Raw genomic sequence first — 14738 nt, forward strand, 5'->3', positions numbered from 1 at the left:
CCTTTTTTCTTTATTTGAGACAGAGTCTCACTCTGTCACCCAGGCTGGAGTACAGTGGCACAATCTTGGCTCACTGCAGCCTCCACCTCCCGGGTTCAAGCGATTCTCCTGCCTCAGCCTCCCAAGTAGCTGGGACTACAGGCGTGTGCCACCACACCCGGCTAATTTTTGTATTTTTAGTAGAGATGGGGTTTCGTCATATTGGCCAGGCTGGTCTCGGACTCCTGACCTTAAAGTGATCCTCTCGCCTCGGCCTCCCAAAGGGCTGGGATTACAGGTATAAACCACCGCGCCCAGCCCAGAATGGAGCCTTGAAAGAAATCACTGATTTTGCTTAAGCAGAGAAGAAAGTAAAGAGCCAAGTTTATGTCGTAGTTCAAATAGACAATGAACATCATCAGGTAAACGGGGTAACTTTCTATCTTGTAATACGGGTTTACTTCATCAATTCTGTGTAGTTCTAATCTGAAACTATTTCTTGCCTGATTGAAGGTCACTGGGAAAAAATTTTAAACCTAGGAAGAAGACAGTATTATTCCAGGTCTGAGTGGGAATTTCTTACACTGGTTAACAAGTAGTTTTCTGTCTTCTCAGCAGCTGACGCCACTCTGCAACATTCTTGTCATTCATTAGCCTAAGGATCAAGAAGTGGACTAAAAATTGACTTCACGTCTGTTAGATGGATTAAGAACAGTGGTCTTAAAGCACTTGAAAATATTCATGCTTGTATTTCAGCCTTCCTGGCACTACACTTTTTTATCTTTTCTATTGTATGATGACACATGCTACTTTACCACACCCAGCTAATTTTTGCATTTTTAGTAGAGACGGGGTTTCACCATGTTGGCCAGGCTGGTCTCAAACTCCTGACCTCAGGTAATCTGCCCGCCTCGGCCTCCCAAAGTGCAGGATTACAGGTGTGAGCCACTACGCCTGGCCTATTTTAAAAACTCTTAAGCCACTCAAGGTACATGCCATACTGAGATGAGATTGTGACACTCAAAAACATAGATTAGAGAGCATAAGATTTGAAAGTGGCTGAAACTCTAGGAAAAAAATGTAGTTCTTCAGCATACTTCAAAAAAACCCTTAAATGAAATAATTGTTACAAAATATATTAGGAAATATTATATACACCATTAAAATGAAAACTTGTAGTACTTTTAAAATGGAAACTATGGTAAATTCTTTATAAAACCATTATAAAATTTAATAAATGAAGAAAAATTTAAATAGTAACTGAAACCTGTTCTTGAATTGAAAATAAGTTGGATGCTTGGTTTGAAAGTCCTGACCGCAGGAATCAATATTTTTGTGTGATTTATGACAAAAATCAAGCAGCTACCTTCCAAATGGTGCTGCTTTGAAATTACTGACAGTCAACTATGTCTGCCATCTATCAGTGACATAGGTTAAGACATTTTTACTAAATTGGTATTGTTGACTGCTACCTAAAACATATTTGGTATATTTTCACATGAATAAGCTAATAAATGATCAAGGTGATTGGCCTTGATAGAACATTTGGAAAATCTGAGCATTTCTTGCAATTCAGAAGAGGAAAATATAAGGAACTGTAGTTTTCTAGCTGTTGCTTGTAAGTTTCAATGTGAAGTTAAAATAATGTCATTATGAAGGTATTTTTTTTCCCTGAGTATCTCTAGTTTTATGGTTAAACCATAAATAATCTTTCATAGTTTTATGGGTAAACCATCTCAAATTAGTTGTTTTTTTTTTTTTAATTCTGACTACAAAGACTGAGAAGAGAAAAATTATTTTTTTATTTGTTTTGTTTTTTGAGACGGATGTTTGCTCTGTGGCCCAGGCTGGAGTGCAGTGCCCCAATCTCGGCTTAGTGCAGCCTCCATCTCCCAGGTTCAAGCGATTCTCCGGCCTTAGCCTCCCACGTAGGTGGGACTACAGGTGCGCGCCACCATGCCCAGCTAATTTTTATATTTTTAGTAGAGACGAGGTTTCACCATGTTGGCCAGGATGGTCTTGATCTCTTGACCTCGTGATCAACCCACCTCAGCTTCCCAAAGTGCAGGGATTACAGGCGTGAGCCACTGCGCCCTGCCAGAGAAAAATTATTTAAAGGAGTGATTATCTCACACAGTTGAGAGCATAGCTGAAGATCCATGTGGAGTAGTTAGATACCTCTTAGCATTTTGGGAGGTCAAGGCGGGAGGATTGCTTGAGCCCAGGAGTTCGAGACCAGCCTGGCCAACATGGTGAAAACCCCCTCTCTACCAAAACAATGAAAACTAGCCGAGCATGGTGGCATGTGTCTGTAATCCCGGCTACTTGGGCTGAGGTGGGAGGATGGTTTGAGCCTGGGAGGCAGAGGTTACAGTGAGCCTGGGCAATGCACTCCCAGGTGTGATGCCATTCCACTCCAGCCTGGGCAATGAAGGAGGCAGACACTGTCTTTTTTTTTTTTTTTAAACTAAAAATCTTTTCATTTTTTTGTAATACCTTCTAAGAAACTAAAGTTAGCTTGCGCTTATTTTAGTAATTCTGCTAGATATTACTCTGAAAGAATGACTAAGGACTTACCGGTAATCTTTAAGGAAATTTAGATCTGGAACAGCTGTTTGCTTCTGTTCTCCGTGAATTTTCAGGGTATGTGAAATTTTTCAGAAATATTTTAGTACTCTAGTTCTTTTAATTGGAGAAGAAAAAGCCAATAACAAAAATCAGATTCTCATGTAATGGGAGGTAGAATATTAACTGAAATGTTTCCTAACCATACATAGGGATGATATTCAGATTTGTTTAGATGTTGAATGTGAAGCTAACATTTTTAAACAGCTTAAAATTGTATCATAAAATAATTTTAAGTTACAGTTTGTTTTGAGTTGCCTATAAAAATGAATTTTTAAGCTAATTTGTTAAGAATTTGGTTATTGGGCCAGGCGTGGTGGCTCATGCCTATATAATCCCAGCACTTTGAGAGGACGAGGCAGGGGGATCACCTGAGGTCGAGACCAGCCTGACCAACATGGAGAAACACTGTCTCTACTAAAAATACAAAATTAGCTGGAAGTGGTGGTGTGTGTCTGTAATTTCAGCTACTTGGGAGGCTGAGGCAGGAGAATCACTTGAACCTAGGAGGCAGAGGTTGCAGTGAGCCGAGATCGTGCCATTGCATTCCAGCCTGGGCATCAAGAGTGAAACTCCATCTGAAAAAAAAAAAAAGAATTTGGTTATCAAGATTGTAGTAAATGGCATTTGTGTAGTGAAATTGTGGGTAATGTTGATAGTTTTTAGGGGGGTGCAGGTGCTTTCTTTTTTGGAAGTGAAGGGTTCTGCATTGATGGGCATTTACACTAGTATATAGAGATTTTAAATAGGTAAATTGGATTTTGATAATAAATGTTCTCCCAAAGCTACTATATTCAAAATTGTTTTAACCTCTAGTGCAGTTTCCTATAGAAAGGCAATTTTATAATTACAGGAAAAAACAATACAGTAAAAGGAGCTAATCTTTTGTAAATCTTTAGTAAATGTCTCCATATTGTGCTGCCTTTGCTAATAGGCAGTGGGGCCCATGTGAATGAGCCTTTAGAAGTGGCTTGTACATCTTATGTTCAGCATTGACATGATAGAGGAACTGTTTTCATAAATGCTTTTTCAACAATGTTGCCACATCTGGTTTCTCCCAACTTTGTTCTAATAAAACCATTTTTAAGAATTTAGTTTAATTTGTGGTTTAATCCAAAATCTAACTTAAGTTGCTTTTCACTAATTTTACCCTAATATCCTTGATGGAGCTGCATTTTACGTTGAAACTGAGTATCTTAAAACTACTAAGGTGGTTGTTATGGAATTACACGTTGTCATGGGATTTACATTGTTTGTCTTGACTCTTTTCTGAGTTTTTCTGACATTCATTTTCTGTTTGTCTTAAGGTTATCCTTTACCTTTGCTTCTCTTAACTTTTTCCTTTTGTTGATCCACTGTTTTCCTATGAGCTACCAAAAAATGTAATTCAGAGCTCTGTAGTCTAACAGTCACATTTCCTTAAAATATGGCCGTTTTAAAAATTTTAAACATAATTGTAATACCATTATATAATTTCTCTTAGGGAAAAAATAATTCAAAAGACTGACTTTTCAGTAATGCAAAGCTTTGGCTACAACATGAAGGTCAAAGCTGCAGTTAATAACCCTGATACTTCAACATTTTTATTTTGAAAAACCCTCTAAAGGATTTGATTTGTAAAAATATGTGTGAAAATTTAGAGGGTCCACCACCATTTACATAGCATCTCAGCTGCCATTCTGTCTCGCATTTATAAGACATATCAAAGAAACTTTCATCCGAAGAAGTCCACTTATTCTCGTCTTTATTAATCTTAAAGCTTAAGTAGTTTACATAGTGGATCTTGTCTAGAACTATTAATAGTTTCTTTGGTGTATTTTCTCAAATTCATCTTTCTTGGTGTGCAAAAACATCTTCCTGTAACTCCAGCCACCTCTTATAGCATTTCTGTGTCTTTTAAAACTTGATTATATCTATTTTTAAAAATCCAGTCTAAATCTTTCTTGCCTGCAACTTTTTTTATACTTCCTTTGCCACTGTATTTGTCCATTGTATCCTTGCTTTAATCTATCATTGGTGAAATTGATCCTGTAATAGACTTGTAACTACTGGATATTGTCTGGTTTTACTGTTAAAGTTTAACATATTAAGCTACCAGTGCTGAGTGTATTGGTGATCAAAAAATAGAAAATTTAAGCAATGCCTCATAGAATTCTGTACCCAACAACTTCAGATTTACCTCTGTATGTAGTTGTGATTATAAAATTGTTTCACTGAAGATGTTATGTATATCTTTCAACTAATATTTTATGACAATCGTGATATAAATGATTTGGAAATTCTTATGTGACAGTTTCTGAGGTACAACAATAATGATTTAAGAAAGAAAACAATTTCATCTAGAAACACGTCTTGGGGGATCATAATCAGAACATAAATTTACCAGGTGATTTGGGCTATTCTTGTGAAAAGTTTACAGGAAACTGTGTAACCAAGATCTCATTTTCATTTTTACCTGTTTTGTGCTCTAGATGTGCTGTAGCCCTGAGCATTAAATGAGTACTGATGGATGCTGATTTGGGGAGTTCCCTTCTTTAAATCACCTGTATTTCCTGTACCTAGGTTTTTTCTTGGGAGGGCTCCTATTCCTGTACTGACCAGAGTTAGTTCTCCTTACTTTAAAAGACTAGATATGAAGTAAACACTGCCTGATGTAGGATGGTCAGTAAGAAGGCAATTAGTTGTATAACTTAAATTTGGGCAGCAATCCTTAAAACTATAGGAAATGACTTATTTTTCTTATTCACATCTATCTTCACCTCAAATTGATTTTGCTGTATAAAGGTCTCAGCTATTATGTTTGGTCTTGTATCTTATATTAGGTACTTGAAACCTAAGCTTCATTTACTTGTGATTTTACTTGGTTCTTTCTGATAGTGATAATAGGTCTCATTTTCCAAAGCACAGTACAACTGATTCATCTTTGACTTGCTGACCTTGATTTTTTTGTTTTTAGTCTTCTGGAACTTAAGCATCATACTATAGGGTGTATTTTTATTCTTCTAAAAGAAGAAACCCATCTATATTTTTACTGAAATTTTGATGTACTCAGACATCTAACCTTTCAATTTACATGTTTTTAAACTCAGTATGAAAGTCCCTTTAATAGTTAAGCTTTAGCATGAAATACTACTTTTTAAATATCTATATGCAGGCTCTGCATACATCACGAATCTGTTTAAGATATGTAATAAATTCCTTGTAAGTTTGAGATCTTAAATGTTTTTTTTTTTTAAATCAACATGATGCATAAGTTTTTTTTTCTTAAAAAAACGGCATCTGCTTAAAGGGATTTATGACTAAAATTGCTTATTTTTCTACAGAGTTGTCTGCTGGTTCTCAGCTTGAAGAAGATTCTGCAGTCCTTATTGATCCTTTTTCTTGGCGTTACCATTTTTTGAAGCAAAGTTAACCTAGCTTTCTAGTTTGAGCTTTCTTTTTGGCCGTCTTTAAAAAAAATTTTTTTTTTAATCTATAAAATAGACAAGAGCTAGTTCTACAATGTCCAAGTCATTCCAGCAGTCATCTCTCAGTAGGGACTCACAGGGTCATGGGCGTGACCTGTCTGCGGCAGGAATAGGCCTTCTTGCTGCTGCTACCCAGTCTTTAAGTATGCCAGCATCTCTTGGAAGGATGAACCAGGGTACTGCACGCCTTGCTAGTTTAATGAATCTTGGAATGAGTTCTTCATTGAATCAACAAGGAGCTCATAGTGCACTGTCTTCTGCTAGTACTTCTTCCCATAATTTGCAGTCTATATTTAACATTGGAAGTAGAGGTCCACTCCCTTTATCTTCTCAACACCGTGGAGATGCAGACCAGGCCAGTAACATTTTGGCCAGCTTTGGTCTGTCTGCTAGAGACTTAGATGAACTGAGTCGTTATCCAGAGGACAAGATTACTCCTGAGAATTTGCCCCAAATCCTTCTACAGCTTAAAAGGAGGAGAACTGAAGAAGGCCCTACCTTGAGTTATGGTAGAGATGGCAGATCTGCTACACGGGAGCCACCATACAGAGTACCTAGGGATGATTGGGAAGAAAAAAGGCACTTTAGAAGAGATAGTTTTGATGATCGTGGTCCTAGTCTCAACCCAGTGCTTGATTATGACCATGGAAGTCGTTCTCAAGAATCTGGTTATTATGACAGAATGGATTATGAAGATGACAGATTAAGAGATGGAGAAAGGTGTAGGGATGATTCTTTTTTTGGTGAGACCTCGCATAACTATCATAAATTTGACAGTGAGTATGAGAGAATGGGACGTGGTCCTGGCCCCTTACAAGAGAGATCTCTCTTTGAGAAAAAGAGAGGCGCTCCTCCAAGTAGCAATATTGAAGACTTCCATGGACTCTTACCGAAGGGTTATCCCCATCTGTGCTCTATATGTGATTTGCCAGTTCATTCTAATAAGGTGAGTTAACTCAACAGATGCTTCTAATTTCTTTTACATTGTAGTGCCTATTTACCTATATCTTTGATTCTAATTCTGTAGTCTGATGACATTGAGTTGATCAAGCATTTTTAAACTTTTGAGAACACTTACTTTATTTGGAAGGTAATTGTTTTTGAGCATTTTAAACCAGGGCTTTACATTAATATATTCTGCCTAGATTACTTCTGGCCACAAAGCTATCATCCACTGAGATTATCTTGTTGGTTTTTGGCATCAATATGTTCTTCTTAATCATATATTTAAGCAGGTTTTTTTTGTCTGCTTTGTTGAATTGTTTTAAGTATTTTTTTTGCAGTCAATGTGCTCTGCCATTCAGGATGCTAGATTTCAGCTCTCCATCTGTCTTGATTGCTGATTTGTATGTAGTAAAGATGTATTCTTGAACAATTCTCTTTTTTTCCTTATCTGTGGCTACAGGGAAAGAGTTAATGTAGAGCCCTGGTGTTTGTTTCAGTATGTTTCATATTTTAGATTAGTTCATTCTTCCTTTTTTAATTTCCCTTTAACACAAACTCTCATACTATGACTGAAATTTTTCATCATTTTTTTTCTCCTTTTCCACAACTTTCTTAAACATACTTCAAAACTCACTTTTTATTATCCCATATTACATCTATCCCTTTAGAGACTTGGACAAATCAACTACTACAGTATCCTGCTCTGTGTTCCTCATAAACAAATTCTTTTTCTGAGTTAGGCTTAGACTTCTGAAATAGTCATTTGAAAAGAAAATCTAATTCTCCTTTGCTTTAATTATCACATCTGGCAAAATGGGAACTTTTTCAAAATGCCCTTTTAAATATGTTGTCCTTTCTCTTTCAACTTTTTCAGTGTTACTCATTCTGACTTTTTTTCCCCCAATATATGGTGCAGTTGACTTAAAGTCATTGTTATAGCACCCCACTAGCTTGATCTATAATCTGTGACCGTCCATTTTTTCCTGATGTGCTCTACTTAACTGGAACAAGTTGCTGCCATGAAATTGATTTGATGGTTACTGTTACAGGGTTTTTCTTTACAGTAACATCTGGAAGGGTCATTTTCTTTTCATAGCTAATCCTTTGATAAGCATTTTTTAGTAAATGAGTATGGATTTTTTTTTAGTAGACTAAATCATACCATTGTTTTTAATATTCTGTTAAAGAGTATTACCAATCACTCCCTTTCCTTGTGTTTGGATCTCAGTATTTTTGTCTTTTAATCTTTAATCTGTACCAAAGTAAATTAACATAAATGCTAAATTTAGGTTTATTTAAACATTTAAGAAGATGTATTTTCATTAAGAAATACAACCCCAGACTCACAAAAGCCAGCAAATTTTAATTGGTATATGTTTTGGGTGTTACCTTTTCCTAAATTTGTTGGCTCTACTAAATATATCGTGGAATTCATTTTAGTTTCTGATCAGCACTAAACTTTAAATTTTAGGTCCCGTGTGAATTCATAGAATGAAAAGGTCCATTAAACACTGGTGACTCCAATTTTTTCTGCATTATTTCTTGCCTGTTTATAAGGAAATAATAGCAGAAATGTCAGTATGACCAATATTCTCAGAAAGGGTCTCTAAATTCTGAGGAAAATAGATAGTTACAAGTGTCTCAAATGAGAGTGATGTGAAGGGACTTAAAAAATCTTCGCTACTGGAGTCATTAAGCTGTTGGGACATCATAAAGGAACACAATGGAACCATGAGAGGACTTCGAGAAAAGTTTCTGTTTTTATGTATGATTATGCTTTTTTCCTTCAAATTTTGCTACTTTCTAGTTCCTGAAGAAGGCTAATAACTTAAATGGATCTAAATTAACAAAAGAGCAGTTTTTACATATTTTGATGAAACTATGGATTCAAGAGTAAGATACACTACCCTAGTGCAAGAGGTACTTTTAGCCTGTAAAAATGCTTAGGTCCTAGCTAGTTTTGGTATTCTGTCAAAATACTGAGTACATTTGAGAACTATTTTAGAGGCCTTTTGTTTAATTCTGTGGTTTAAATGTGTAAATTGGACCAACTTTAAGAAGTTTAAACACATGGATTATCTGAATTTCTAGTTTTCTAGTTGCTTTACTATGTTTTTTACGTATATGCATTATATTGAAAAAATCTTTACTCACTTTAGCAGTGGACCCTCTAACCGCTATAGAAATGACCTTAGAGAAAATTTCTGTGATGGAAGTAGATAATGAAAAATTTTTAAACATTTAATCCTGCTCTCTGGTATTGCTGCATAACTTGGAAAATCTGTTCTTTTTACTTAGTGGTATTGTTAAATAGTCTACATGATCAAAAATTCTTACTGTGAAGTAAGAAACTTAAGTTGAAAATAATTTGTCATGGAGTGTCATTATTTTTAGGTGACTTAAAGTGATGGTGTTGTTTTTATTTCTTTATAGGTCATTTTAGATCATCAAATTGCTTTTCTTTTCTTTTCTTTTTTTCTTTTTTTTTGAGACGGAGTTTCACTTTTGTTGCCCAGGCTGTAATGAGTGCAATGGCGCGATCTCGGCTCACCTCAACCTCCGCCTCCCAGGTTCAAGCAGTTCTCCTGCCTCAGCCTTCCGAGTAGCTGGGATTACAGGCATGCGCCACCACGCCCGGCTAATTTTGTATTTTTAGAGCCAGGGTTTCTCCATGTTGGTCAGGCTGGTCTTGAACTCCTGACCTCAGGTGATTCACTGCCTTGGCCTCCCAAAGTCCTGGGATTACAGGTGTGAGCCATCGCACCCAGTCATCAGATTGCTTTTCTATGCAATCTCAAGCTTTCTCAGCTTCCTTTCACTTAAAGAAAATTACCCACTACAGCACTTTGGCTGTCTTGTCACTTGAGTTTATATTAAGTTATACTTTTTTCTGCCATTCTGTAAGTGCTTCCCAAATTCTTTTTTTCTCTCTATAAGGTATCTCAGATACAGCAAGGTGAATGTAGTTTTCCTACAGAAATGTCTGAATTTAAAAAGTGCACGAATCCTTTATTAATCTGATTTTACAGGAGTTACCTCAGTGTAGAGTCCAGGGATATATATTTTTATAAAACTCTTTCACTTAGTCCTCACCGTAAACCAACCAGTAATAGATCAGTAGTACAGATTAGTCATGGATGAGTTTGGGAGGTATGTGATTGATTTTTTTATCTTGGCCTTCCTTTTTACACTTTGAAAGACCAGACACACTTTTCCCCTAAGTTTGAACCTTTAAACAACGTGGAGGATTGGATATAATTTCTGTTCAGCTATGTACCCTTTCTAGCTCCTATGAAATAGAAGCATGCGTAGTAGGATAACATTTATTCCTCTCCCACAACTTAAGAATATTTTAAGTAAAATCTGAATATTTTTAGTTCAGAGAATTGTAAGTCGTTAATTGGTATTTAATTAATCCTTTTTTTTTTTTTTTTTTTTTTTTGAGAAGGTTTCTCGCTCTGTGTCCCAGGCTGGAGTACAGTGGCGTGATCTTGGCTCACTGCATCCTCTGCCTTTCGGGTTCAAGCAATTCTCCTGCCTCAGCATCCCAGGTAGCTGGGATTACAGGCATACATCACCATGCCCAGCTAATTTTTTTGTATTTTTAGTAGAGACGGGTTTCACCATGTTAGCCAGGCTGGTCTCTAACTCCTGACCTCAGGTGATCCGCCTGCCCCGGCCTCCCAAAGTGCTGGGATTACAAGTATGAGCCACCACGCCCAGCCAAGGCTTCTAAATTTTGTGAACTTACCTGTGGCTCCTCTGACTTAGAGCCATTTTTATTTTATTTTATTTTGTTTTATGTTTTTGAGAAAGGGTCTTTTGCTTTGTAGCCCACGCTGAAGTGTGCTTAGGTGTTCACAGCTCATTGCACTCTCTACCACCCAGGCTCAAGTGACGCATGTACCACCACCACATCTGGCGTTTTTTTCTTGATAGAGATCAGGTTTCACTGTGTTGCCCAGGCTGGTCCCAAACTCCTGGGCTCAAGTAATCTGCCTGCTTTGGCCTCCCAGATTGCTGGGATCGTATGCGTGAGCCACTGCGCCCGGCCCTTACAAGCCATTTTAAAACTGGTCCCCAAGAAGGCAGTGGTCTATTACTTTCCAGTTGAAACTTTAGATATCCCAAATAGCTGATGATTAGAGAGCTAGCTGGAGAGATCTTGAGTTCCTTAGCTATTAGCCATTATTTTAAAAAGATAATCTAGCTTTGAGAGACCTGGAAATAGTAGTTTATAGCTTCCAACATTTTAAGGAAGGTACCATTCTATTTGGATGAGTTCCATTTTAGTTTACAGGATTTTATTTTTATTTATTTATTTATTTTTGAGACAGTTTCACTCTCGCCCAGACTGGAGTGCAATGGTGTGATCTTGGCTCACTGCAACCTCTGCCTCCCAGGTTGAAGCTATTCTCCTGCCTTAGCCTCCCAAGTAGCTGGAATTAACAGGCACCTGCCACCATGCCTGGCTAATTTTTGTATTTTTAATAAAGACAGGTTTTCACCATGTTGGCCAGGCTGGTCTTGAACTCCTGACCTCAGTTGATGCTCCCACCTTGGCCTTCCAAAGTGCTGGGACTGCAGGCCTGAGCCACCGCACCTGGCCTTTCACAGGATTTTAGATAATTTTACTAGAGCATAGGAATGTACCTAAACTGTTGTCAGGTAAATATAAACCAGTTTTTTTTTTTTTTTTTTTTTTTTTTAAGGAGCTCATTTATAAAATACCAATCCGCAGCTTTTTGAAAGCACCTATCTTGTAATTTGGTACCTTGGTACCTTACTCTAATTTAGTTCAGCTCTCAGTGAGACATCCCCCTTTAAAAACACATCGCCTGACCATGTTTTATATTCCAAATATAATTGTATTGGGTAGTGTGGGTGTTACAGAAATTACCTCAATTTGTGGGAGTTTGTGAAACATCAATAATAGTTGTAAAGCAGGAATTGTAAAACAAGACTGCTTTATAATCAGTGTAATAATAGTTCTTTTTTTTTTTTTTTTAAGCACATTCCATGTGCCTGGCAAGGGTCTGATAAGCAGTTTACCTTTATTGACTCATTTGCTTTTCCCAACAACCCTATGAGACTATTGTCCCAGTGAATTTAAATAACATGGACCAAAGATTCACATCTTTGTAATTTGGGAGTGAACCTAGGCAGTCTAATAGCAGAGCCCACTTTTTGTAACTTCTCTTTCTTACATTGCCTAAAAAGTTAATTCATTTATATCTGCATTTTTTTCCTAAAGAAATTTATTTGAATAAAATAAGAGTTACTTCAATTTAAAGTAAACCATAAAAGAGTGAATAGTGATAGAATGTCATGTTTCCCGCCCTAAATTTGGAAAGAGGCATTCCTTAAATTTGCTTATTTTGGGGAAATACAAAGGGAGCATAATATTTTGATAAATGGGATTCGTTTTCTAGAAAAGCCATTCCTGTTGAATCATGTTAGCATTTTATGGTAATGCTAATCATGGTGTATTTTTCATTCACTGTGTATTTAGTAGGTAGTAAACCTGGAACATCCTCAAAAGCTGGAAGTGATTAAAGTTTTAGTTTTTGTTTTTGTTTTTGTTTTGTTTTGTTTTGTTTTGTTTTGAGACGGAGTCTTTGTCACCCAGGCTGGAGTGCGGTGGCGCAATCTCAGCTCACTGGAATCTCCGCCTTTTGGGTTCAAGAGATTCTGCTGCCTCAGCCTTCCAAGTAGCTGGGACTACAGGCGTGTGCCACCATGCCTGGCTAAATTTTGTATTTTTTGTATAGATGGGGTTTCGCCATGTTGGCTAGGCTGGTTTCAAACTCCTGGTCTCAAATGATCCATCCATCTCAGCCTCCCAAAGTGTTGGGATTATAGGCATGAGCCACCATGCTCGGCCTAAAAGATTCTATTTTAACTAATTGTTCACATTTATAGTATATAGTTTCTAGAAAAGTAGATATAAACATGGATGTTTTATTCAGAGTGCTATAAAGTAGCATACAATGAATACTTCAGTTTGGTCCACAGTAAAAATTAATAAGCCTTGCTGATCTCAAGGTTAGTTACTACTCTTGATCTTTATTAACTCTATATCTTTTCCCTGTCAAATATCTTAAGTATGTTGACAAGTTAATCCAGTTTTTCCAAGAATGTGCATAGCGTATTTGAGGGCAGGATCAAGCCTCAAGGATTCAGAGAAATGGTTTTAAATTAAATCAATGTGATTTAGTGAATGGGCAGGAGTTTGTACAGCCTATGATACTGCATAGACATTAATATCCTAGAGTTTGAATGGTTCAGATGAAAATATTTCAGCTTTATTTTTGTTAATTCTACTAATTTACTTTGCTGCAGGAGTGGAGTCAACATATCAATGGAGCAAGTCACAGTCGTCGATGCCAGCTTCTTCTTGAAATGTAGGAGTTTGAAATACCTTTAAAACATCCTTATCGTGAATCAGAATCAGCCATTATTGGTTTTTGGGAGTTCATCATTTACTTGTAATATCCACAATGTTAATATCACATAGTGGTATTGTATGGACAATACTATTTACAAGTAAAATGTTTAGATCTGGAAATTTCATATTGAATATTAGATGCAGTAATAATGATATTTTGTTAACATTTCTAGGATACATATATTGGTCATTATACAAATTGGTGATTTTTACTAGACATAGTGAAAGATAGTATTTGATATGTAGAGTGGATTAAACAGTAGCATTTTTAATAATACATGCTCTAAAAATGTAAAAGAGACGGAAAAGAGGGTAGGTTATTAAAAGATTCTAATTCGTTGTCCAGCAAAATCCTTGGTGATGAATTTTTTTTTTTTTTTTTGCTTTTGAGATCTTTGGTTTTGAGTTCAGGCTGCTACCATGAAATGGAATTCCTAAAGAAACTCCCTGCTTAAGCAGCACACAGTGCTAATTGTTCACTGGAGTTGGAATTTTCACATATGCCTAACTCTGTTGGGGCTATTCTTTCTTTCTAATGTCACAACTCAGCTGTGCTCTTGGTATTAATATTGGAGAACGAAAATCTGTGCTCTGTTCTTGTTTCTATGCAACCCACATTTCTAATTCTTTGTGCAGCACTTCCTCCTTACAATTTAAGAAATAGAGGAAAAACTTAATTTCAACATTATCTGCATTTGCAAGCAATACAAAACAAGTTTATTCTCGTGGATTAGTTTGAAGTTCTGAAATTTTTCTTTTGAAATATCTATAGGAAATGCTTTAAAACTATGTTTCTAACACTTAGACTCTCAGATAACTTTACTAATAAATGATCTCTATTTTAGAGGCCAAACAAGGCTGTTTTGTGAAAAGGACAGTTTTATTTTAAAGTTAATTTTCTGGTCTTTTTAAAGCTACCCAGAATGGAATCCTGACAATGATACAGGACACACAATGTAAGTTAAATTTTTTAAGCTACCATTTGTAAAGGAGATCAATGTAAGGAATTCAGGTTTAACTTTCAACATTTCATAAACAAAGTATTTTCAGAATTTCTTTACTGAAAATGAGACTTTGATAAAATTCACTTTGGTTAACAATTTTTAGAATATATATTATGTAGTAATTTGTATTCTTTTATTGTTAATGTAGACTTTGACCTAGTTACTTCACAGATACTCTGAAAGATTGAAGTGGTTGTGGTCATATATTGGGGTGCTTTAACATTAAATCTTAATTCTTTCCAATGGACCTCTTTATTATGATTTATATTT

At 36.3% G+C, this 14738-nt stretch overlaps 1 protein-coding gene across 14 annotated transcripts in view; it reads left to right on the forward strand.

The window, feature by feature from the left end:
- MATR3 (matrin 3) overlaps window positions 1-14738 on the forward strand; it is a 37771-nt gene that overhangs the window by 7755 nt on the left and 15278 nt on the right. For 6 of the 14 annotated variants that reach the window (XM_008954576.3, XM_003829210.5, XM_055112997.1 and 3 more), the window contains exons 2-4: window positions 5928-7017; window positions 13359-13420; window positions 14379-14420. In XM_008954576.3, coding sequence (XP_008952824.1) covers window positions 6106-7017; window positions 13359-13420; window positions 14379-14420 — 1016 coding nt within the window. In that variant the 5' untranslated portion in view covers window positions 5928-6105. The remainder of the gene's footprint in view (window positions 1-5927; window positions 7018-13358; window positions 13421-14378; window positions 14421-14738) is intronic. The other 8 variants (XM_055113003.2, XM_055113000.2, XM_003829212.7 and 5 more) reach the window with 2 other exon arrangements.

This window comes from Pan paniscus, chromosome 4, assembly GCF_029289425.2.
Source record: "Pan paniscus chromosome 4, NHGRI_mPanPan1-v2.0_pri, whole genome shotgun sequence".
Lineage (NCBI taxonomy): Eukaryota > Metazoa > Chordata > Mammalia > Primates > Hominidae > Pan > Pan paniscus.